Source organism: Sus scrofa, chromosome 6, assembly GCF_000003025.6.
Source record: "Sus scrofa isolate TJ Tabasco breed Duroc chromosome 6, Sscrofa11.1, whole genome shotgun sequence".
NCBI classification, from domain to species: domain Eukaryota; kingdom Metazoa; phylum Chordata; class Mammalia; order Artiodactyla; family Suidae; genus Sus; species Sus scrofa.
Window position 1 is genome coordinate 96,241,744 of NC_010448.4, and position 27,127 is coordinate 96,268,870.

At 43.3% G+C, this 27,127-nt stretch overlaps 1 protein-coding gene across 1 annotated transcript; it reads left to right on the forward strand.

Annotated features, from left to right (window-relative positions):
- MC2R (melanocortin 2 receptor) lies at positions 1 to 27,127 on the forward strand. Its single transcript, XM_003482032.4, has 2 exons — positions 1 to 607; positions 23,901 to 27,127. Exon 2 carries the CDS (start codon positions 24,021 to 24,023, stop codon positions 24,912 to 24,914), a length of 894 nt encoding a protein of 297 aa, XP_003482080.1. The 5' UTR covers positions 1 to 607; positions 23,901 to 24,020; the 3' UTR covers positions 24,915 to 27,127.

Here is a 27,127-nt window from a genome sequence, read left to right on the forward strand (position 1 = left end):
TCCTGAGAAATTGAATGACAGGAGAACTGGCAGCACACGAGGCTTTCTTCTTGGGGTGGTCCTGTCCTCAGGGCCTTGGGCACAGTCCCTGCCTCACTTTTCAGTCTTGTGAAACGTGGATGGGGGATGGGGTTAGTCCCTTCCTCTTAAGGTGATTAATGAGCCAAATGTTTGCAAGATGTCTGGAGACGCTTGCTGGAAATTTTAAAACTAATTCTTCCAAAACCATTTTCCCAAACCCAGTTTTATTGAATTCCTGAGCCCCAAACCAAATATAACTCTAAAATGATGTTTCAAAGGAGCAAGGTCACAGTGACACCACCTGCCATAAACCTTGTCGTGAACATTGGAAGAACCTTGCCCAGCTGAGCCCAGGGAAGTTGTGTCTTAGCCTAACCGTTTCATTCCGTTTCTCTGACTTTGCAATTACCAGAAGTATGAACTTCGTTTGGAACGACATTTGTCCAAGGTTATGATAACAAACAACTGTCTCTCCAGTGATGCATTTGTTCCGTGCACCCAGCTCAAGGCCCTTCTCCTGCTTTTCTCTCAAGTCTCACTCGTCCTCCATCATCTGGGCCAGAAAGTTCCTGCTTCAGAGCTGAAGGTAAGTACATTTCCTACTCATTTCTCAGGTTCTTAAGTGCTTTGGGATTGTAAATAGAGAGAAGAGGGACAAATCTGAGAATGGATTATATTCAGAATCCCTAGTAGCTCATCTTTCAAATCACAGTCTTTCATCTTCCCGCAGGAGGTTTTTCGAATTAAGCTCTAACAACGAAATCTTCCATTTGTCTAATGCAAACTTCCCATTGATGTATCTATGAGCTTCTCTACAGTCTTGGTTTTTAAATCATCATCAAGCTCTATTCAAGGACTATGGGCAGGTGTTTCCTAATGGGATCAGGATTGGAAAACGTCACGCTTCTGCCCTTCATGAGAGTCGCCCTTTTACCTCAGTAACTTTCTGTTTTCACTTTGGCAATAAGGCCTAAGCAGCTCTGCTGGGGACATAACACACGTGGACTTTTGTGGTTCTGAGGCAATGACCACTCTGCCATTCTCATCCATTAGCTCAGCGGTGCTCTGACTCCTTTGGTAAAAACACAGGATGTAGGAAAAAAACGAGAATGGAAAGCACAGTCCTTATCACACTTCCAAAGTGCTTGTCACTCAGAAGCCTGCACAGTCACTGCAGACTTGAGACACGGCCTTGGCTGGCTCCGTCAATGGGGACATGCACACCCCAGATTGGAGGCCTCCATCTTTAAGGAGCCCTGAGATAACAATACTGCCCATCCTAACCCCCCCCACGCACGTGCATACACATGACATGTGCACACGCATGCACACATGCAAAGCCAAGGGAGCAGGAACTAGAAGAGATGAGAAGGGGTTGCTGATAACCCAGCGTGAGCAGGATTGGATGGTGCCAGGGAGCAGGGGCCAGTTGCAGGCCTCATGGTTCTGTAACAGACTGGAACCCCCCAGGGGGCTGAGGCCCAGGTCTAGGCCAGAGAACCCTTGAGGCTGAGCAGATCACACTGAGTCCCTGAGAAGGAGCCCCACAGAGGGGGCAGGACAGCGCTCCCCCCGCCCCCCGCCCCGTGAGTGGAGAAGATACCACGGGGCACCCTGATTCTTCAGTGTGTTGGGAGGTTGCACTCCAGCAACCACTGCTGTCTTGTTTCTCAGAGCAACTTCAGGGAGCTCACTGTCTAAGAAAAACCCATCCTGTCTCAGCCCTTCTTAGTTTTCTAGGCATGTCCCCTAACACTTACTGGCTAATTAAGCGCTAATACGTTCTGCCTTCCTTGTGGTACAGACACGGCCAGGTCTCTGCTGGGGGCTAAGTCCTCACCTAGAGATAGGAGAGTGGTGCCTGGAGGGAGGCTACTCGGAGGAGGGAGTGGGGGCACCCAGGTGGCCTGGAGCTCCAGAGCTGAGACAAGAAGGTGTGCAAGGGGCGACAGTGTCATCTGAAGAAGCCCTGCCCTCTGGTTGATATTCCAATGACATTAGAATTCAGAAAACGGTTTACAGCCAGCACGATCAGCCTGGAGGAAGTGCTTCCTGGGCAGTTGGGCTCCAGGTTGGGAGGACTCGAGCAGCGGGAGGGAGGGGTATAGATCATGGCTCTGGGTGGGGGGCAGAGGGTCCCCATGTGCGAAGGGAGCTGTCCCTGCTGTGCGAACTGGGGTCTCAGTGTCCTTGTGCTAAGCGGCTGTGACGGTTGTTCCTGCCTGACTCCAGCGCCTGGTAAACACCAAGCTGGTGGTGACATGGTGAGCATCTGCACACCTGCCATGGTCACCCAGCTGCCCTGGACATTAGCTTCCAGGAGCTTCTGCCTGGGCCGCACACCGACAGAGAAAGGAAGCAGGCACTCAGGCCGCCAGATACAGGTCACGTGAATTCCTCCTAGAATCACTGGGGACAGAATTCAGAGAAGGGTGTGTGCTGGATTCAGGTGAGCTCTTGCTGGTCATTCATGAGCATAGCTATGAATGCTTTAATTCAGTAAGATCAAGAAAAGTGACACTAGTGGGTCACGGGGATTCAGTGCTGGCAGAAGCTCTCCAGATGGCCAGGAAACATGAATTATAAATTCATCTACCCTTGGGGTGCCTCCCTGACTCTTCTTTCAACATAATCTGATTAAGAGTGTGCACAGGTCTTATTGTGAAGCTGTCTTATTTAGAACCAAAACAGCCTTAGAGTCTGCAGCCCAAGTCCCCAGCTGCTCCCACAGTTGGGTGTCTAGACCAACCCTGCCCCCAAATGGCCATGTGCTTGGGGGCAGGACATTGCTAATCAGACCAGCCCCTGGATGGCAGTTCTGCTGTTCCCACTGTGCTTGGCCCCCAGAGGCTGTTTGCCATAAAGGTGAGAACGTGGGCTTTGGCGCAAGACAAACTTAGCAGCTGTGTGAACTTGAGCAAGTTATTCAGCCTCACTGAGCCTCAGTTTTCTTATTTATGAAATGGGTGGGGGAGCAGGGAACAGGAATAGAACCTGTCCCTCATATTTAACTGGAGCAATAAAGGAGACTACCTCTCACCATGTACCCTCTCTGACCTTAAACATAGAGACCACTGTAAGAAAAGCCAGGGCAAAATCAAATTTCTTTTAAAGTACAGATTTTAAGGATGTGCTCATGTACGGAGGAGTTTGCTTTTTTAAAATATGTTAGGGTATTAATTTAAAATGCTACAGAGTTCCCTTGTGGCACAGTGGGTTAAGGATCCAGCATTATTACTGCTGCAGCTTGGGTCGCTGCTGTGGTGTGGGTTCGATGACACCTGGCACATGCCACAGGCACAGCCAAGAAAAAAGTGCTAAACACACATTTTGGGCCTGACACGGTAGACAGCAAATCCCCTACAGCTTTAGGTAAAGCAGATCCTCTCCGCACACACACCGTGACTCAGATCAGCAAATACCATAACCTTACCTGAGTAAGTCTTAGCTCCTAGCTAGCTTCTGGTGGGCAATATGCTGTTCCCATCTTATTTGTTCCTAGCCCCACATGACGGGAAATTATGTCTTGGAGGATGCTCACAAATGCCAATTCTTCATCTGATTACTTGAATTAAAGCCTAAAGATTATAAATTTCCCACTTGCCTTCCCATACTCCCCTTCCCACTCAACTTGCTTGTCTATCAGCCACCCTCCCCTAACTCCATGGAGTGCACACAGCACAGGCAGCAACCACAAGGTCCTTGGCACTCCTGAGCAGGGTCCAGAAACCAGAAGCTTCCCCAGGCTCACGGCAGCCCTGGGGTCAGCCTGCTTCTCACAGGCACTGATAAGAGGCTGCAGGCTGTCTCCAAAGATGCAGAGTGAGTTTCAGATTCTTCATCTCGAAGAGAAAAGCAAATCTTTTTTTTTTTTTTTCCCGTTGGCTTAAGATTTTATTTTGTTAAGAAGGAGAAAAATGGGAAGCACATTCAGTATTCTGATGAAGAAAAGAAATTTAAAGGAGCAATTTTGTCTCCCTAAAATTAAAAATGTCTGTAGAGTATATGTTTTCTATTCAGCATCTGTCTGCCTCCCCCTTACCCCCTGTCAACTTTGTTTTTTGACTGGTAACCTTACTCCTACTGGGTTTATGGTCTCTGAAGTTTAAATAGTCCTGCTACATTCACCTGAGTTTGACTTTTTTTTTTTTAAATTGGAGTATAGTTGAATTACAATATTCTGTTAGTTTCAGGTGTACAACATAGGGATTCATTATTTTTATAGGTTATATAGTTTTACATAATGGCATTTGCTCAGCTCACTGAACCAGTTAGAAATTTCATGCTGGAGACCCCGCTGTGGTGCAGTGGCTTAGCGATCTGGCATGGCTGCAGCTGTGGCACAGGTCATAGCTCCAGCTTGGATTCAATCCCTGGCCCAGGAATTTCCATATGCCGCAGGTACAGCTGGGGGAAAAAAAGCAAGAAATTATTTCATGCCTTTGCAAAAGGGGAAATACGGAAGTCCTTTGAGGATGGGTCCAGAAATGGAGCTGTGCAGTGGAAAACCCTGGACTTGTTGTGAAGTGACTGCAACAAGGGTTTGATGGCTTCTTTGTTCAATAAAACTGAGGCCCAGGAGAGGTCAAAAGACACCAAAGATGCTCCCTGCCCCAGATCCTCAGCTCCACATGAATGGCAGGCTACCAGTCCCTAATAGCAACAGGCTCCAGTTTCTCCTGCTGCATGCTGTCACCAAAGCCAGCTACAGCTGCCCATGCCCCTGAGCTACTGACCACTTTACATAAATCATGAATAATGGGGTTAAGCGACCTTGTGCCCACCTTGCCTCAGGTGGCACAATGAGAGAGAGAGATGAGAGAAACGATGAGAGAGAATGAAAGAGTTCTCTGGAGATGATACTTTCACCAAAAGAGGGGCACTGTGATGGGAGAGGCAAGTGGCATCAGTCTGGTGGCAAGATACTTGGGACACCTAGCACCATCCAGATACCTCCCCCTGCAAGGCTGACATGATTTGAGGCAACCACCCTCGTGATGGGAACAGAGATGGTCTGAAAGACTCCATGGCTGAGACCTGGCCCACAGGGCTGAAGCCAGGTGGCAATTACCCAGCTGGTGGCTGCAGGTTCCTCTCCTTCAGTTCAGACCTTAAAGGTCACCTGTCTAAGCTCCCTCATGCATCTTGCAGCATATATTTTAAATACTAAATTCAGAAAACCTGGAAAACAACAAAAAGCACACAGTAAAAAACTCTCTCCAACTTGACCTACAGATTTAACATAATCCCAACCAAAGTTCTAGCAAGATGTTTTGTAAATATTGATAAACTTATTCAAGAATTTATACGGAAAAGCAAAGGCTCAGAAGAGCCACCACCCTACTGAAGAACACAGCTGGAGCACTGACTCTACCCACCCTTCAAGATTTCTGTAAAGCCACACAAATCAAGACAATGTGGTGATGACAAAAGAACAGACAAAGAGATCAATGGAGGGGAATGGAGAGCACAGAAACAGGCCCATACAGATGCAGCCATCTGATTTCAACAAGGGTGTGAGAGCAATTTAAGGGGAAAAGGATAGCCTTTTCAACAGATAGTGCTGGAACAACTGGACATTGATATGCAAAAAAATTCTGTTCCCATTGTGGCTCAGTGGGTTAAGAACCTGACATAGGGGAGTTCCTGTCCTGGTGCAGCGGAAACAAATCTGACTAGGAACCACGAGGTTTGGGGTTCGATCCCTGGCCTTGCTCAGTGGGTTAAGGATCTGGTGTGGCTGTGGCGTAGGCCAGCAGCTGTAGCTCTGATTAGAACCCTAGCCTGGGAACTTCCATATGCCGCATGTGTGGCTCTAAAAAGACAAAACAAAAACAGAAAAAACAAAAACAGAAAAAAAGCAGAAGAACCTGACATAGTCGCTGTGAGGATGCAGGTTTGATCCCTGGCCTCAAGCAGTGGGTTAAGGATTCAGCATTGCCACAAGCTGTGGTATAGATCACACAGGCAGCCTTAAAACGAAAAAAAAATTCTAGACATAGATCTTATACCTTACAGAAAAAAGTTAATTCCAAATGTATCATAGACCTAAATGTAAAATACACAACTATACAACTTCTAGAAAAAATATTGCAGCAAATCTACATGACATTGGATTTGGTTTTGAGTTTTTAGATGTAACACCAAAGGTATCACTCATGAAAGAAAAAATAGACTTTATTAAAATGAAAAACTTCTGCTCTGTGATAGATACTGATGATGATGAAAAGATAAGCTACAGGCTGGGAGAAAATACTTGCAAAAAACACACTGGAAACAACTTGTTTTCCAAAATATTCAAAGAAATATTAAACTCAACAATAAGAAAATAAACAGGAGTTCCCATCGTGGCACAGTGGTTAACACATCCGACTAGGAACCATGAGGTTGTGGGTTCGATCCCTGCCCTTGCTCAGTGGGTTAAGGATCCGGCGTTGCCATGAGCTGTGGTGTAGGTTGCAGACACAGCTCAGATCCTGAGTTGCTGTGGCTCTGGCGTAGGCTGGCAGCTACATCTCCGATTCGACTCCTAGCCTGGGAACCTCCATATGCCACAGGAGCGGCCCAAGAAATGGCAAAAAGACCAAAAAAAAAAAAAAAAAAAAAAGAAAGAAAAAAAAGAAAAGAAAACAAACAATGCAATTTAAAAATGGACAAAAATATCTGAATCAACATCTCACCAAAGGAGACCTACAGATGGTAAATAAACGTTAAAAAATACTCATCATCATTTATCATTAAATGAAATGATGAATTGGAATGAAAATTAAAATGACAACGAGATACCACTGTACACTTAGATTGGCTAAAATCCAAAATACTGACCATGCTAAGTGATGGCAAAGATGAAGCAACAGGAACTCTCATTTCTCGCTGGTGAGAATGCAAAATGGTAGTTACTTTGGAAGACAGTGCAGTGGTTTCATATGAAACCAAACAGACTCTTACTATACGATCCTTGGTATTTACCCCAATAGGTTGAAAACTTACGTTCAACATAAAAGCCTGCACATGGATGTTTACAGCAGCTTTATTCATAACTGCCAAAATGTGGAAGTAACCAAGCAGTCCTTCAACCATCCTTTAGCTATCAAATCTAAAAAAAGACAGGAGCAATATTTTAGTTCTCAGGGTGAAACATAAATGCGTATGACTAAGCGACACAGCCAGTCTGAAAAGGCCATGTGCTATGTGATTCTCATTGTATGATGTTCTAGGGAAAGAAAACTATAAGACAACAAGCAGCTAATATGTTACCAGTGGTTTGAGTGGGACTGAGGGGCGAATTGATATAGCACAAAGGGATCCTTAGGGTGGTGAAACTATTCTGTATGATATTGTAACACTAAAAAAAATTTTTTTTCACTTGACTTTGCACTTGTCAAAACCTATAGAAATTTATGGCATAAAGTGTGAATCGTATGTGTGCAAATTTTTAAAAAATCGTTTAGAAGGTTAAAAGATCTCAGGATGGAATGCGACCAGAGTCTTGATTGTATCATCATAAATATGCGAAATAATCTCAAGGCATGGGATGGAAGAAAGGTACTTGCATTAGTGACTTAGAAAATGAGACTGTAAGACAAAGCCAATCTGCTCTTCAGGTAAATCAATTCACCACAGAGATGTGGGTTAACAACTCTGAAGCCATTGCAAGCATGCGCCTGGACCCAACAATTAAGTGATGCCCAGCAAATGGCAGGAGCTGGGTTTCTCACTGTTGGGGCAGGAGGTTAGAGATAAGCAAGGTGAGGAGGCCAGAAGGACCTACCTGCACAGCCACAGACTAGAGCTGGAGACTCCAGGGTGAGCTCATGCTTAGCTTCATACAGATACAGATGGGGAAGTATTGGTAGATGTGTAATGCACGCATGTGTACACACATATTTCCTTGCTCTGTTAGCTGAAAAGACTTATGAGCAGTAGCATCCCAGAAACAACATGCACGTTAGCACTCATATCTTGGCGTTTAACACCCTTCTCCAATAAAAGGAATCAGGGATCCTTGGAACGATGGCTGATTCCATGACTATGGCACAAAGTAGAAGAGGAGTCTAGAACATCTTGCAGTGCCAGAGGTAAATAGTTGTTCCAAAAATCCCAGTGGTGAGGGTAGGTCCAAAGGACATGTGCCAACTGAAAGAGCTCCCAACAGGCCAAAGTTAATACAATTTCAGCAACAAAATAAATAATATTGGATTACAATCTAAAGTATGAAATAAATACCCATGTATATACACTGATACCAGTGACAATAAATTGTAAATGGAAAAGTAGACAAATATCCGGCACAGAATTCCAGATAATGTGCATAGACCCTCCATTCACGAGGAGGTGGGGTACAATTCCATCCTGAAGTGTGGGCTCTGCTTACTGACCTCCTTTCCAAGAGCACACGTGGCAGGTGGGCAGGGGCACTTTACCATGGAGAAGGGTAACAGACATGACCTCTCCAGGTGATGCCGGATAAGTCAGGTTGACAGGATGTCCCTCGATGTGTTGTAATGCGGACGTTACTTTACTTCTCCCTCCTCACAAAATCCATAACCCCAGCGTTATATGAGAAAAACATCAGACGAATACCAACTACAGGACATTCTGCAAAATGCCTGACCAGTACCAAGGTTGGCACACACAGGAAAAGTCTGAGAAACGGTCACCATGGAGGAGTGCAAGGAAACGTGCTAACTGCATTATGACTAAATGTCACGTGTGATCAAACAGAAAGAGGACAAATGGTAAAAACCAAGGAAATATGAGTAAATTATGGACTTTAGCTAGTAATAATGTGTCACCATTGGTTCTTTCATTGTGGTTAGTGAACTATACCGATGTAAGATGTTAATAATATGGGAAGCTGGGTGTGCTGTGTATGGGAACTCTCTGACTATCTTTGGAACTTTTTCATGAATCTAAAATGGTTCTAAAATAAAAAGGTTTTTTTTTAAAAAAAGTCCATAGCTCTACCACCCAATTAAAAAGTGAGATATATCTTTTGGGGATCTTCCCATGCCCTTTGAACCAAGATTTTAATCATAGAATAGTGACCTACCTTACGGACCTGCCAGAATTTATTTAACCAATGCTTAATCACCATTAATTTATGTTGTTTTCAGTTTTCCACTATTATAATTAACATGTATTTACAGTAAGCATCCTTGCATGTATATCTTTATACATACATATAATTGACGATTTGTTTAGAGCTCTGAGTCCCAAATCGGTCAAGTTTTTAGGTACTAAAGGGAGTGTGACAGTGAAACTATATCTGTCACCTTCTATTGGGTTAGGGTGACTAGGATCCTTAGTCTAGATTTTCAGGGATGACACACTTTCTAGTAAAGGGTTCAAAGTAGTACTAGACACATGTATTCATTAAATTTTGAATAATTTGTATTTATTGAAATAAGTAAATCTGCTGTGATTATGGTCTTTCACAACATCTTCATTTATTTAAACTATTTTTTCATCAATTTTCTCTGAGCTGTCATTGGTCAGTTAGGCTCCAATGTTAACAGAAAACTGTTTGCTTTCACCCTTGTATTTCCTTTTCCTTCTCCAACTTTCACCCAAAGCAGAGAAGAGCTGTTTCTCACACATTCCAGCCAATCACCAGTATTTTTTCCCTGTGTGAAAAGACTTGGTGCCAAGTCAATGCGGGGGGCTGACCTCCTGTGAGAAGCCCTGCTCAACTCACCACCTTTGGATTTGCACCAAATGGAACCCAAGGATTTGAAATTAGGGACCATTTTAATCCTTTCACATTGGGCTTACACTTTCTGATCATGAAATATACTTCCCTACTTTTATTAGAATGGTACAGTGCTTTTTATCCTACATAACTCATAGATGCTGCATTTTAATATAGTCCACATATAACCAGCATGGGTTGCTTCACTAAGTAGTGGTAAAAATAGTTACATCTCTAGATATTTGAATTAAATGCTCAAGCACTCATCTTCCATGTAGGAAAGAAAGAACAGTATCTTGCTCCTACCCTGAATGTTCCAAAACCCCAGGGGTTTAGGGACTCCAAACCTGAGTGGGGAATCTGGCACTGGTCCGCCCAGCGCCATCTAGATCGCCTGCAGCCACCCAGCGCCACTGTCAGAAAGGGCTCCACCTGCTCATAGAGGGGCTGGTCCTGGTGGCCCTGGTTTCCAGGCAACCAGGGCATAGCTTGCCTCATGGGGACTGTGAGACCACCTCCCAGGTCCTCAGCACTTTCAGCCCAACGGTGGCTGCCACTAGGGTATCAGCCTCCCCAGAGCTCTGGAACAAAAGTGGGTTTGACACCTTCCCACTCTTTCTAGGGAAGGACTGTTCACTGTCTTTTTCTCTTCCTAATAGTAAACATTCCCAAAGGCTGGGCATTTTTTTCCCTTCTCAACATTAAAAAAAATTAGATGTCTGATTTCAACTCTTTTATTAAAGGGTACTTACTTGCTTTCTTCCATCTAAGTAAAACCTTTTTCCTTTTTCTTTTCCAAAAAAAGATCTCATTATTTTCTCTATTTAACTGCCCAGGCGAACGTTGGCCCTGTACGTGCTCCTGCAGATAAAGCTGTTTTCCTGGACTCTAGAGAACAAAATTTTCACTGAAATTTTGTCTGCCAATGAAAATGTAAAACCACTAACACTGCTTCTTGAAATTTTTTATTGTTACTATTTTGTCTTTTTGTCTTTTTAGGGCCACACCCGCAGCATATGGAGGTTACCAGGCTAGGGATCTAATCAGAGCTATGGCTGCTGGCCTACAACACAGCCACTGCAATGCCAGATCTGAGCCACGTCTGTGACCTACACCACAGCTCTTGGCAACACCGGATCCTTAACCCACTGAGCGAGGCCAGGGATCGAACCCGCAACCTCATAGTTCCTAGTCGGATTCATTTCCACTGTGCCATGGAATTCCCTGCTTCTTGAAATTTAATATCTCTCCCTCAAACATATGTTTTTAGAAACAAACTGTTGACTATTCAATCAATAATGCTCACCTTCTAACACATCAACAAATGGTTCCTGGGCACCTCAGTAAGTTACTACCAGCTCCAGGGTGTTGCTTGCCATGCAGGAGATACCACACAAACACAGGAAGCTGACCTTTCACAGGGGCAGAGGCTGCCACATGCCAAATGCAGGGCAGGAACAAAACATGCTTCAGGACATGAGAGCAGAAAGGTCATGTGGGTTGAGTGGTGGGTGGAGACACTCAAGAGGTTTGGTCTTGACTTGGGGCTAAAATATAAGCAGGATTGAGACAGAGAGAGACTGAGAATCTCAGAGGGAAGACAGGCAACGTGGAGGCCAACATCTGTTAAGCTTTCTGGGGACAATAAAAAACCTGGGCTGGCTGGGGTGCGGGTTCTCTAGAGAATACTGGGAAATGCAGCAGGAAGCAGTCCTATATCCAATATATCCTAAAAATAAAAAATTTTTGTGAAAGTTAATTTTTGTTTTAGCATAAGAGAAATAATCATTGAAATCAAGAAAAAGCATCAGAGAAAGAAGATGACCTTTGTCATCTTCAGGTCTCATGCCTGTACATGGAGACAGTGCTCTTTGGTTCAGAGTTCTTGCCTTATGGTTCGGGTGTAAAAGACCCTGCCCAGGAGTTCCCGTCGTGGCGCAGTGGTTAACGAATCCGACTAGGAACCATGAGGTTGCGGGTTCGGTCCCTGCCCTTGCTCAGTGGGTTAATGATCCGGCGTTGCCGTGAGCTGTGGTGTAGGTTGCAGACGCGGCTCCGATCCCGCGTTGCTGTGGCTCTGGCATAGGCCGGTGGCTACAGCTCCGATTTGACCCCTAGCCTGGGAACCTCCATATGCCGCGGGAGCAGCCCAAGAAATAGCAACAACAACAACAACAACAACAAAAAAAAAAAGACCCTGCCCAGAGCCTCTCATTCCTTACAGAAAAGAATCTTATTTTTTGAAGGATTTGGGCCACCTACCAATCATACAAATACATTAATTCCAGGCAGTCTCATGAATTAACCAAATAAGCAATCAGGTGAAGACTTCGCAAACCAGTCCACAACCAAGAGTCTTCATGTCTAAAAAGCATCAGCTCAAAGCCCATGGTGGACTTGGACCTCTGCTGGGAGGGGCTGGGGGAGGGGGAGTTTCACCACCTGGGTTGAAGATTCACATCACTTGCAAAGTACCTCCCAACAAGCAGACAATATTTTATTTTTTAAAAATCTTTTTATTAAAGTATAGTTGACTTACAATGTTGTGCCAACTTCTGCTGTATAGCAAAGTGACCCAGTCATATGCATATATACATTCTTTTTCTTATATTATCTTCCATCATGGTCTATCCCAAGAGACTGGATGTATTTTCCTGTGCTACAGAGTAGGACCTCACTGCTTATCCATTGTAAATGTAATGGTTTGCATCTACTAACCCCAAAGTTCCAGTCCATCCCATTCCCCCCCTCCACCTCCCCCTTGGCAGCCACAGCCTGTTCTCTATGTCTGTGAGTCTGTTCCTGTTCTGTAGATAGGTTCATTGGTGCCATGTTTTAGATTCCACATATAAGTGATATCATATGGTATTTGTCTTTCTCTTTCTGACTTACTTCACTTAGTATGATAATCTCTAGTTGGATCCATGTTACTGCAAATGGCATTATTTCATTCTTTTTATGGCTGAGTAATATTCCATTGTATATATGTACCACATCTTCCTAATCTATTCCTCTGGTGATGGACATTTAGGTTGTTTCTATGTCTTGGCTATTGCGAATAGTGCTGCTGTGAACATAAGGGTACATGTTTCTTTTTGAATTATCATAGTTTTGTCTGGATATGTGTCCAGGAGTGAGATTGCTGGGTCATATTATAGTTCTACATTTAGTTTTCTGTTTCCACAGTGGTGTACCAATTGACATTCCCATCAACAGTGTAGGAGTGTTCCATTTTCTCCACAGCCTCTCCAGAAAATTTAAAGAACAAATATGTTGGTCTTTAAGATTTTACTGTGGTTTCCTATTTTTCATCTCTTCTCTTTTTATTGCATCATCTTTAGCTTATGTTCCCACTCAGTTTTTCCATTCTTTTTTTCTCTTTTTGAATTCAAGACCAAGAAACAGAAACACAAATAAGTTATAAGAACAGTTTGTGCCTAAACTAGAAATGCTGGGTGTCTTTCAGCCCCAAATGAAGGGAGGACAGGCCTGGTGTGTTTGTGGCACTGAGACATGAGCTGGAGCATAAACAGAGAGGCCCAAATGCCCTGAGGGCACAGGGACTGTGAAGAGCCTGCCCCAGCTGGGACATCAGAGTGACACAAAGGGAGTTCACAACATGTATGGCAAGTATGTAGACTAAAATCTACCAGGTGGCTCATCATTATTGTCAGAAATAATCCAAAAATTTGGTAAGGCTGTATTGAAGAGTCTGTGGGTGGAAAGTGCCCTGCTGGTTAGGACGTAAATTGAAGGCAGTTTGATAATATTTATGAAAATTCCCAATGCATGTACACTTTTCACTCAATTCCATTCCTATGAATTTACCTGATGTCTCATTTATGAATATGAGAAATTATATACTTACATGTTTATTTATTACCACATTCTTTGTACAGTAAAGTGTTGAAACAAACCAAGTGATTATCAATACAGATTAAATAACCTGGGACATAGCCACCCAATCAACTACCATGCAGTGCTTTAAAAAAAGAAAGGAGGAGGAGAAAGCAAGAATGAGAAGGTGATCCATCTACTTTGTGGAACGCCTCCAAGACAAAACCAGGCACAAAACACTGTCCAATACACTGCCTTTTGAGCACAAAGGGCAGGGGCCATGCTGACCATGGAAACGGCCACTCAGATCTGCTGCAGGAAGTGGGGCCAAGGGCTCCCCAGGGCTCCACTCCCCACCATGTTCATGCTGAGGGCAAATTCCCTCCAGGCTGCGCACAGCACTTCTGCAGGACCTGGGAGGCCTCGAATCAGCAACAGGCTCAAGGACTTCCCACCACCCAGGCTGGAACTTCCCGGCTACGCCCAGGTCTGAGGCTTCTTCTACTCAACCACCTTTCTTCCTTCTCTTTGTCCCCAGGAGTCAGACCTGCCTCACAGCCTGAAGGCTCCCCTTCATCCTAACAAACAACTAGAGAAGATGACAACTTCCACTTGCTTTCACAGGCACAAAGAAACCCCAGAAGATTGGTCACCTCTCTGAGGAGAAATGGGGCATCAGGGTGAAGGGCTGGGAGGGAGACTTTTCACCGTGCACACAATCTACACACACACACAGTGGACGCGACCCCAGTGCCTACTGAGAAACGTCACCCGCATCTAGTGAAGATGGGGGAGGACAGCACGAAGCTGGGACACAGAGAGGAGCCCTGCTGCCTTATGATTTAAGAAATGCTCACTTGGTCTTCCTCCCCCTTTCTGGCAGAGAGCTCCTAAGACAGACGGGAGAACAATAACCTTGTCCTCTGTAAGGTTAATGATTTGGCTCTTGGGAAGCCCTGGATGCAGGCTGCACCTCGCCGTCCCACCCCTGACCCCCAGGGAGGGAAGAGGGGCTGGAAGTTGAATCAGGCACCAGTGGCCGACGATGCAATCAGTCCAAAGAAGCTACAGGCAGGGCTTTGAAAAGCTTCCAGGCCAGCTGGGGACCCGAACTCTGTTCCTCGCCCTGTCTCTAAAGCCAGGTTCCAAAGCTCCACTGGCTGGAAAAGCCTGAAAGCCTTAAAGAAAACCCATTCATCCACTCAGTAGAAAAATAAGCCATGTTACCCTCCTTCCAGCTGTTCACCAAAAGAGCCACATAGCAACCCCCAGGAGCGTGAGAACACAGGCAGTGGCTGTAACCTGTCTTCACCAAGGTTTCAAGGGAGCCCCCAGCAAACAGCCCACCATCTGCAGGATGCCTGCAGCCCCTCTACTCAAGGCTTTATGCCATCACAATCCCCTCTTAACCACAGGAGGGGTGTCAGGCCTTGCTCTTCTCTGAATTTCTTCCACAATCTTTGAGCGTTGGGAAAACCATCCTGAATTGGTCAGGTATACTGGTTTAAGGGTTTTAAATGATTTTATTTTCATTCTAGTAAAGCCAACACAATTACTTTATCAGATGACTATTTACAAAAGCACTACGATTAACTGATTTCTTGTAGCAGATATTCATCTTTGGAGCCAAAGAGACCTTGATTTAAATCCCAGCTCTGCCTCTTATAGCCTATGGAACTTCAGACCAATATCTTGGCCTTTCTACTTCAATTCCTCTGACACAAATTGAGGAAAATACAGTACTTCACATTGTTCCCAAGGGAATTAAAATGAGATGCCATGCAGCGCCCTTGGCGTAGTACCAGTTTGCACACATCATTAATGTAACAAACAACAGAGCCTTCTCCTCTCTTGTAGAGCCCTTCAAAATCATAAAAAGTATAATTTATATTTTCTGGTCAAAGAGTCATCAATACACTCCGTTTGCAGCTGCCCGTACTCCTTCACTTTTGCAAAGAGCATCTGCCCAGTGTGCCACATACCAGTGGTTGGAGCCACATCTTTTTGCCCCAGGAGGCCATCAACTCTTCAGACTCGTGCTTCCCTAGACCCATCCAAAAACCAAAGTCAGTTTCGCTCTTCCCTGTAATCCTTCTGTGATTATTGCTGCCCCTAGTTCTCTGCTTTGCACCCAAAACCCACCCCTCAAGGAAAATAAGTGCTCAGGGTCAGACCTGCAGCTTTGGAAGACTCCCTGATCACCCCCAGTCCCTCACCCCCTCTCAGTGCTCCCTCCCCAGGGCAACACCAGAGATGGAGCCGTCTAGACCCTGGTCATGACACTCCAGATGAAGGAGCTTGGGGATTGCCCTCGTGGTACAGCGGGCTAAGGATCTGACAGTGTCACTGAAGCAGCTTGGGTTCAGTCCCTGCCCCTGCCCTGGGAGCTTCTACATGCTGCAGGCACAGCCGATTAAAAAAAAAAAAAAAAAAAAGGATGGAATAGCTTGGTATTCAGGCAAGGAATTGATCTCTGAAGTGAAAGATAATATAAGAAGGACTGGAATGTAAGGATCACTCTGCAATCCAGGACTTAGTCACAAGCTACAACCTCACACTCATAGTCAGGCCAGAGTCAGCTGGAAGGAAAAAGAAAAAAAAATACAACAAAAATCAAAACACCTGTTGGTTTAGAATACATTGATTCTCTCTCTCGAGAGGTAATAATTCTTGGTGTCATTTTCTAAAATGCTTTGTTTGCCTGTCAGGTTAGCAGTTGTTTCCCCCACTGAAAGCACTCTGGTGAGTACCAATGGTTCTTAATCACCCCCTACCACCACTGGCAGAGTGGCATGGAAGCCAGGATTTAGTGTCCACACAAGTCCAGACCTCAGTGGTCTAAAAGACATCTTCAGATACAAGTGGAAAAAACACAGTTTGCTGTCTCAAGGAATGTCAGAGTTCCAATATTAATTTGGAAAATAATTTCCCATTTGGTACTTTTTTCCCATAAAAGCTGGAAAGTGAACTAATAATATTTGTCAGGTGGTAAGGAGTACAAACTAGATTGATTTCATTTAACTATCCCATAAATAATTTATGTTGTTTTGCTTTTTTATGTTTAACGAACATATTTCTTTTTTATATATTTCTTTTTAAAAAAGAAATAGCCAAAACTTTTAAAAATACCCATTAGATTATCCTACTATGATGACTAATTTACCTCTGCCCCTTTGCTGTTACATGAGGGTAGTTTCTTATCAGTACTTGAGCATCCATAGTATCTATGGTTCCACCAAATTAGAGGCAAATAAATTTATAAAGTGTTATGAAATCAAATATAATTTTTCTACCCTAAAATATGGACTATTACTGTAACTGTTTCCTGAGTTACCCCAACATCTGTCCCAGAGGAGGTCAGAGTGGTAGCGAAGAGGGGTGAGTACAGGCTGGGGTCCTCAGCCAGAGGCAGGTTTCAACAGAACATTCATGGAGAGAGACAGTGCAGTCTGAAGGATCAAATTTTACTGCCCCCCCACAATTACTCTTGCCTGGAGGCAAGAGTGCTCTGGAGTATTGCTTAGAGTAAAGAAATAGACACAAGAAAGCAGAGGGAGAGAAGCAGCACAGGCTTTGAGCTGGTGAGACCAAGACACATGGTTTGCTACCCAAAGGGCACTTTCACCTGAACTATTGGGAGCCCTGAGGTCTGTGAACAGAGGGTCACTGCGAAGTGTTAATGAAGTGAGTTTTGTTTTTTCTGGGTTTTGTTTTGTTTTTGGTCTTTTTAGGGCCACCTCTATGGCATAAGGAAGTTTCCAGGCTAGGGGTCAAATTGGAGCTGCAGCTGCTGGCCCACACCATAGCCACAGCAATATGGGATCCTTAACCCACTGAATGAGACCAGGGATCAAACCTGCACCCTCATGGGTATTAGTTGATTATGTCTGCTGAGCCGCATAGAAACTCTGAGTTTTGTTTCTTCTAATTGTCACTTAATATTTTCTCCTAAGTGGGAACAATAGGACATGGCAATATTATATAGCTTATGATGCCCACAGGGCTCTGAGAAGGGTGCCAAGTCAAGAAGAAAAGAGCACATGTAGGGTTTTTGCTGTAGTTTGGGTTGGGGTGGGGGATGGTTTGGCCAGGATCTTGCACATGTTGTTAGCCCATGTACTTTGGGACGCCCTGGTTGCACACCTGCACAGCATGCAACACTGGCAGCTACCTGACCTTCTGAACAGTACCCTCACTTGTCAGAAGGGGTCGTCATAGCAGCTGCCTCACAGGGTTGCTGGAGAATTAAGTGGTCAGGGCAGACGCAGTGCATACAGTGGTTTGAGGTACACAGTCAGCATTGACACACCCCTGCAGTTGTTCCCTCAGGGAGGCAGAATTCATGAACCGGTGGTAGCAACTGGTGGCCTGTTGGAGGTGGCCCAGTGGATAACACTCTGTTTCTATTCAGATTCAGGACCCTTCCCTGGATGTATGGGAGGGCAGTGGCACATCAGAAATGCGCACTGAAAAAAAAAAAAGAAATTAAAAAAAAGAAATGCACAGGGACTGAAGCTCGAATTTGGAACTACTTCTTCCCAAGATATTCCAACACTTCTTTTGTTTTCAACACTTCTTTTGTATTTACCAAATTCTACCATCAAATGATTTCAAGGTTGAAAATCTCCAAATCTGGCCACATTCAGTGGACTCGGGTATGACAGGAGTGTCCGTCCAGACTGTGTCTCTCTGGGCCCTGCTTAACCAGGGTCCTCCAGAGAAACAGAACCAACAGGAGATTTATACACACACAGAGTCCATCATGAGGAATTGGCTGAGAAGTACCAAGACCTATCGTCAACAAGCTGGACACCCAGAAGGGCTGATTTAGTGTGTGGTTCAGCAAGGAAGGTCACCACCTTGAGACCCCAAAAGAGCTGCCACTTGATTCGAGTCCAGAAGCAGGAAAAGACTAGTTCTGCAGGCAGGAAGGAAGAGGCACCTCGTTCATGGGAGACTTTTTGTCCTATTTGGGGCTCAAACTGCTTGGGTGAGGCCTGCCTACACTGGAAAGGCCAATCACTTTATTCAGTCTACTTATTCAAAGGTTAATCTCATCCCAAACCAACCTCACACACATCCAGAATGATGCCTAACCAAATATCAGGCACCCAGGGCCCAGGCAAGTTGGCACATAAAATCCACCATCACTTGCCCCATCCTCTCCAGCATATAAGGACATGTGAATGGATGCTGCCAGCATTTGGACCTTGCTGGGCCTCAATAGGTAGAACTACAGTGACTCACCCCAGCTGGCATGGCACCAGTGGGGGAGCTGGAACGCAGGATAAATCAGTCAGCCTAGGTTGAGCCCTTTCATCAGCTACACCTGTCACTCCAGTCCCTTCCTAACCATCGAACCACTGACCTACCTGATTCATAAGCTTCCACCTTAATACTTGAACTCTGACCTCAGTCATTTGAGAGTAAATTAGTTCCTAGCCCAGAAAAAGTTCAGTGTAAGACAGTACTGAGTATCCTGTGGCCCTTGGAACAAAAACTGTCATCCTCAACTCCCTCTCACTGGGGCCATATTACGTAGCAGCTGGCTTACTCCACATTTGGGTTCAAGGGAATAAGTTCCATCTCTTTGTGGCCATACCTTTAAGACCACTATTGCAAAGGCAAATTTGATAGATTCCAGAAAACCCCCTGGGCACTGCCCCCTGGAATGAGAAACTGAATCAGTAAAAATCTCCGTGCTCACCAGACACAGAATCCTCAGACTCCTCACAGTGATTCAGCTATGATATAGTGGGTCTTTTCTGCCTGAGGGAAACCAGACCCTTCTGCTGCAATAATTCAACACCAACCTAGAGATACCATGAAAATACTAGAAGTCTTCAGAAATACCTCCTGTGAGTTCTCCCTTTGAAAAGAAGTAAAAACACATATTTCGGGGTCAACCATGGGAATGGTACATCAACACCTTTGCCTTTTCCATAAGCTGTAGGCTCAGGCAGTGACACAGAAAGACAAGCTAGAAAAGAAGGATCTAATGTTCTGTCAATCCACAGAACCCATCACCACCTTGAGGTTGAGGAAGGGTGGTTGTGTGCTTTCCTGTTCCAAGTCTTGACTTCTCTTCTCATTCTAACCTACCTCATATGCAGTTGGATTCATGAGAAGGATGGAGATGTAAAGGGAAGAGAGGGAGGATAATGTATGTCTGGGCTTAAAGTTTGCCTAAAGGTGCTTCACAGAGGAGTTTGGATGAGGGTCCAACTATATAATGATAAAAAGGTCAATAAAAGAAGAGGATATTACACTCATCAACATATACGTAGTCAATATAGGAGCACCTAAAAACATAAATACTGTCAGACATAAAAGGAGAAATTGATGGGAATACAAAATAGTAGGAGACTTTAACACCCTACTGATATCAATGGACAGATCTTCCAGACAGAAAAATCAAAAAGGCCACAGAGCTCCTAAATGACACAAGAACAGTTAGAGTTAATTGATATCTTCAGGAAACTACATCCCCAAAAAAACCCCAGAGTACACATTTTTTTTCAAGCACAAATGGAGCATTCTCTAGCATAGATGACATACTAAGATGCAAAACAAGCCTCAACAAATTTAAGAGGATAGAAGTTATTCCAAGCATCTTTTCTGACCAAAACAGCATGAACCCAGAAATCAATCACATGAAGAAAAATGAAGGGTAAAAAAAAAAACCCATTACATGGAAACTAAATAACAAGCTACTAAAAGACCAATGAGTCAACAATGAAATCAAAGAGGAAATTAAAAAATAGCTCAACACAAATGACAATGAGAACAAAACCATAAAAAATCTATGGGATGCAGCAAAAGCAGTACTAAGAGGTAAGTTCATAGCAATATAGGCCTTCCTTGGCAAATAAGAAAAATCTCTGGGTCCTTTGCTGTACAGCGGAAATTGACAGAACAATATAAACCAACTATAATAAAAAATTTTTTTCTAAATGAGAAAAATCTCAGAGTTCCCATCATGGCTCAGTGGTTAATGAACCTGACTAGTAACCATGAGGTCGCACGTTCGACCCCTGGCCTCACTCAGTGGGTTAAGGATCTGGTGTTGCCGTGCATGAGCTGTGGTGTAGGTTGGCAGCTATAGCTCCAATTTGACCCCTAGCCTGGGAACCTCCATGTGCCATGGATGCAGCCCTAAAAAGACCAAAAAAATAAAAATAAAATGAGAAAAATATCAAATAAATTAACTGAACACCTAGAAGAATTAGAAAAAGAAGAACAAACACAATCTAAAGTCACCAGAATGAAGGAAATAATAAAGATCATAGAGGAAATAAATAAAATAGAAACAGAAAAAAATCAAGAAAATCAAGAGCTGATTTTTTTGAAAGGATAAACAAAATCAACAAACTTCTGACCAAGGATCACCAAGAAGAAAAGAGAGGGGCCCAAATAAACAAAATAAGAAATGAAAGAGGATAAATAACAACTGATACCACAGATATACAAAAAATCAGAAGAGAATACTATGAACAGTGCCAACAAATATGAATATGCCAACAAACTGGACAGCCTAGAGGAAATGGACAGGTTTCTAGAAACATATAGCCCACCAAAACTGAATCAAGAAGAAATAGATAATTTGAACAAACTGATCACTACAAGTAAAATAGAGACTGTAATTTAGAAAGATAAAAAACTCTCTATAAAAAGTCCAGGACCAGATTGTTTTACTGGGGAATTCTACCAAATGTATAAAGAACTTATACCACTTATACACTACTATATACAAAATCAGTAGGTAACAAGGCCCTAATATATAGCTCAGGAAAATCTATTCAATACTCTATGATAGCCTATATGGGGAAAGAATCTGAAAAAGAATGGACATATATATATACATGTATGGCTGACTCACTTTTCTGTACACCTGAAACTAACACTATGATGTAAGTCACCTATACTCCAATAAAATTTACTTTAAAAAAGAAAGATAAAAAAAAATACTGGATACTTTAGGTGTGCATATACATATATGAATAAAAAGATAAAAATCTGGAAAGATACACAAAAAATTGTTAAGAGCATTTGATTGTCTCTGGAGAGTGGATTGGAATTTGGGGGGAATGGGAAGGATTATGATCTTCACTTTATATCCTTCTGTACTGTCTGTGTTTATAGTAGGGAGGACATATTTGCAATTTCCTTAGAAAAATTGATAATAAAGATATTTAAAGAAGAAGAATAAAAAAAAAAAAACTTACACCAATCCTTCTCAAACTCTTCCAAAGGATTGAAGAGGAGGGGACACTCCCAAAGTCATTCTATGAAGCTACTGTTATCCTGATACCAAAACCAAAGACACTACCAAAAAGAAAATTACAGGCCAATAACTTTGATGACTATAGATGTAAAAATCCTCAACAAAATATTATCAAATCAAATCCAACAACACACAAAAAGGGTCATACATCATGATCAAGTTGGATTCACCCTAGGGTCACAAGGATGGTGCACACTCACAAATCAATCAGTGTGATACACCACATCAACAAAAGAAAAGACAAAAACATCATCTCAATAGATGCAGAAAAAGCATCTGCTAAAAGTCAACATTGATTCATGATAAAAACTCTCACCAAAGTGGGTATAGAAGAAACACATCTCAACACAATAAAAGCTATTTATGACTATCCCAGAGCCAACATAATATTCAACAGTGAAAAGCTGAAAGCTTTCTCACTAAGTTCTGGAACAAAACAAGGATGCCTACTCTCACCACTTCTATTCAACATAGTATTGGAAGTCCTAGCCATAGCAATCAGACAAGAAAAATCAAATATCTAAATTGGAAAGAAAGAGCTAAAATTTTCATTTTATGCAGATGCCATGTACTATATATAGAAAACTCTAAGGACTCAACACAAAAACTACTAGAACTGATAAATGAATTCAGCAAGGTAGCAGGATACAACATTAACATACAGAAATATGTTGCATTTCTTTACACTAACAATGAAATATCAGAAAGTAAAAAAAAATCCCTTTTACAATTGTGTCAAAAAAAAAATATACCTAGGAATAAACTTGACCAAGGAGGCAAGTCTTATACACTGAAAACTACAAAATATTGACAAAGAAATTGAAGATGATTCAAAGAAATGCAAAGATATCCCAAAATGGTTATCATCAAAAAGTCTACAAATAATAAATTCTGGCAGAGGTGTAGAGAAAAGGAAACCCACCTACACTGTTGGTGGGAATGTAAATTGGTGTAACCACTATAGAAAACAGTATGGAAGTTCCTTTAAAAGCTAAAAATAGAGTTACAATAGGATCCAATAATCCCACTCCTGGGTGTATATCCAGAAAAGACAGAAACTTTAGAATGAAAAACAGACATGCAACCCACTGTTCACAGCAACACTACTTATAATAGCCTAGACATGGAAGCAACCTAAATGTCCATCAAAGGATGAATGGATAAAAAAGATGTGGTACATATATACAATGGAATGTTATTCAGCCATAAAAAAGAATGAAACATTGGCATTTGCAGCAACATGGATGGACCTAGAGACTATCACACTAAGTGAAATTAGACAAAGACAAAAATATGATATTGCTTATTATGAAGAATCTTTAAAAAATGAGACAAATGAACTTATTTATAAAATATAAGCAGACTCATAGATATAGAAAACAAATTTATGATTACCAAAGGGGAAAGGGAGGGAGGGATAATGTAGGAGTTTGGGGATTAACAGATACATACTATTATATATAAAATAAAAAACAAGGACCTACTTATAGCACAGGGAACTACAGTCAGTATCTTCTAATAACCTATAAAGAAAAAAGAATCTGAATCACTTTGCTGTACACCTGAAACTAACACAACATTGTAAATCAACTTTATTTCAAGTAATACAATATATACATACAAATATATATATGCATACATATATATATATTTAGGAAAGATTTTTAAAAGAGGATCCAGTAAATTGTTTTATTTAAATATTACACCATTGGGAGTTCCCCTTGTGGCACTGCAGAAGTGAATCTGACCAGTATCCATAAGGATGTGAGTTTGATCTCTGACCTCGCCCAGTAGGTCAGGGATCCAGCATTGCTGTGAGCTGTGGTATAGGTTGCAGACATGCACAGATCCCACATTACTGTGGCTATGATGCAGGCCAGTAGCTCCAATTTGACCCCTAGCCTGGGAACTTCCACATGCCACAGGTGTAGCCCTAAAAAGCAATAAATAAATAAATATTACACCATTATATTTCACAGAGGCAAAAGCGCTTTCTCAAAGCTAACGTGGCTTGTTTTTATTTTGGGATCTATTTTGCGACTGACATCTCTATGTATACTCTTTTAGGTGGCCGTGTGGTTTTCACCTCAAATCTTCAGCAAGAGCTAGAGAGAAAAAGAGTCTGAACAATCAGTCACATTTCCTGTGGAGTCCCAGTAATATCCCTGACTTACGCACACACAGGAGATGAAGCACATTACCGACCTGTATGAAAGTGTCAACAGTACAATGAGCAATAAATCAGACTGTCCTCCTGTGGTTTTGCCAGAGGAGGTATTTTTCACAATATCTGTCATTGGGGTTTTGGAGAATCTGATCGTCCTTCTGGCTGTGATCAAGAACAAGAATCTTCAGTCACCCATGTACTTTTTCATCTGCAGCCTGGCCATTTCTGACATGCTGGGCAGCCTGTACAAGATCCTGGAAAACATCCTGATCATTTTCAGAAACATGGGTTACCTGGAGCCTCGAGGCGGTTTTGAAAGCACAGCTGACGACGTAGTGGACTCCCTGTTCATCCTCTCCCTGCTCGGCTCCATCTGCAGCCTGAGCGCCATCGCCGCAGACCGCTACATCACCATCTTCCATGCCCTGCAGTACCAGCGCCTTGTCACCCCACGCCGTGCTGCTGTGGTCCTGTTGATCATCTGGGCATGCTGCATAGGCAGTGGCATCACCATCGTGACCTTCTCCCACCATGTCCCCGCAGTGATCGCCTTCACAGCACTGTTCCCGCTGATGCTGGTGTTCATCCTATGCCTCTATGGGCACATGTTCCTGCTGGCCCGCTCCCACGCCAGGAGGGTCTCCACCCTCCCCCGGGCCAACATGAAAGGGGCCATCACACTGACTGTCCTGCTTGGGGTCTTCATCTTCTGTTGGGCCCCCTTTGTCCTGCACATCCTCTTGATGACATTCTGCCCAGCTGACCCCTACTGCGCCTGCTACCTAGCCCTCTTCCAGGTGAACGCTGTATTGATCATGTGTAATGCTATCATCGACCCCTTCATATATGCCTTCCGGAGCCCAGAGCTCAGGGATGCATTCAAAAAGATGATCATCTGCAAGAGGTACCCATAGAATGATCAGTCCCTGATTTTAGGAGCCTCAGGGACAATGTTGTCAAGTGACAAAATAATGCTATACAGCAGCAAATGTTAAGGCTCCAGTGTCCTTTCCCCCCTGATGGGCACAAGGCGAATCCCACTGACTGGTATAATAGTTTGGGTTTATGGGCACAGCTTTGCTGTAGGTACAACTTTTATAGCTAGAAAGATAACATAATTACTGAAAAGCAGCAGAATCCAAAGCACATACAGCAATACACATGAGAGAGCACCAGGCCAAGGGAAAACTTGTTTCTCTGTAGACATCTAGCAAGCCTATCCCAGAGTGGCCTCTCTGCAGAGCTGGACCATGTGCTCAGGGCACAAACTGTGTTCAGGGTCCTTATCAGCCAAAGGGCCAGGAAACTGCAGCAGCTGAATCTGCCTGCCCTACATCCCTACCAGCCAGCCCACCTCCTGCTTTACACCATCAAAAATCTTTTTGGAAGTGGGCAGGATATACATTATAAATGTCAAACAACCAGCTTGGAGTTTCCAATAAGACAGGAAAGTCCTCTGATAGTTTTCTTTGCAAACTCAGTATCCACTGGCCTGAAAATCCTTTTCTGGTTAAAACTACTCATGCTTTAGGGGTATATATTTCTGAGGAGGAAACAAAAGCTTAGCCCACTTGATTCCTCTGTGGGAATAAAGGCCAGAAGAAAACTATTTGAAGAAGGTATAACCAATCTTTGGGTATCAAACATAGACATAATGCAAACAGGCCCCAATATGGATTTTGTGGACTGAGTGTGTATTGGTCTGTGTGAGTGTGTGTGTTTGTGTGTCCACCATACATTTGGACTCTGGGGGAAACCAAGGCCAAAACAAGACTTCGGGACAGTGCTGTTACTGAGACCCATGAGACCGATGAACAACATTTAACCTCCTTCCAGATGAGTCTGAGAAGCAGATCCAATCACTGGAAAATGTCATCCTTCCATCAGCCACATGCTGAAAAGTGGCATGCCCAACAGGATAAAAGAAGCATTTTAAGTTCATCCAATTTTAATAGCTAAAGAAAAACTTCAGAGTTCCCATCATTCCCCTAGTGCCATTAACAAATCCGACTAGGAACCATGAGGGTACGGGTTCGATCCCTGGCCTTGCTCAGTGGGTTAATGGTCTGGCGTTGCCGTGAGCTGTGGTGTAGGTTGCAGAATGCAGCTCGGATCCTGTGTAGCTGTGGCTGTGGTGTAGGCTGGAGGCTACCGCTCCAATTCGACCCCTAGCCTGGGAACCTCCATATGCCACGGGTGTGGCCCCAGAAAAAACAAAAAAGCCAAAAAAAAAAAAAAAAAAAGAGAGAGAGAGAGAGAAATCACTTCAAGAAGCAGCAAATCAGATTGTACATCCTTGCTGGGTTGGAAATCCCCTCACAGAGGAGGGCGATGGAGGAGAGGCCAGTCTGCAGGGGCAGGAGCTGAGCTGCTCAGGACCTACTGTGAGGGGCCAAGGCCCTGTCTGCTCTGAGCTGCTGAGGGAAGCCAGCCGCGAACAGGACTGTGGGCGGGTGAGGGGTGGGCTCTCAGGTGTGGCAAGGGATGGAGCAGAAAGCACAGAGCTCAAGGGAAGACGCCTGGGGGCAGGTGTCCAGAAGACCTGTGACCTGGCTTGACGATGACAACCATGGTGTCCCCTGGCCCTCCATCCTGTGGGAACCCTTCTTTGTTTCCCCCACCCCCACCCTGCCTCACCAAATGAATGCTGCCCGCTTTTCTCTCCTCTTCTTTCTCTGTCTAGAACCTCCAGGGCAAAGGCGAAAAGAAGCAAAGATTGAGGCATTCCTTAGGCTCTTCCTAACTGTAATAGAAATGCTTTTAAAAATTTCACCCATATGTTTATTTTTTGAAAATTACCTCTTGTCAAATTGAAAATGTTCTTTTCCTAATGTATTTTTATCATTAATTGAATTTTAGCTCATTTAGTTCACAGTATCATTAGTCAAATTTTATTTAGTGCTGTTTCAGCATGTATAGATGATCTTTTTTTTTCTCCTTTAATTTATTACTGTGGTATATTTTGGTAGTAGATTTTTTTATACTGGGCTAACTTTGCAAACTTCAAATAAAGATCGACATGATTATTCTAAGCGTGGTTGTATTTACAAAGCTAAAATATGTTGCTTGACAAAAGACTTATTTTGAATTATACTTTTATATATTTAAAATTACCTATATTAAGATA

Excerpts from the sequence above, each read along its gene's own strand:
- MC2R (XM_003482032.4), top strand. The coding sequence starts at position 24,021 with ATGAAGCACATTACCGACCTGTATGAAAGTGTCAACAGTACAATGAGC.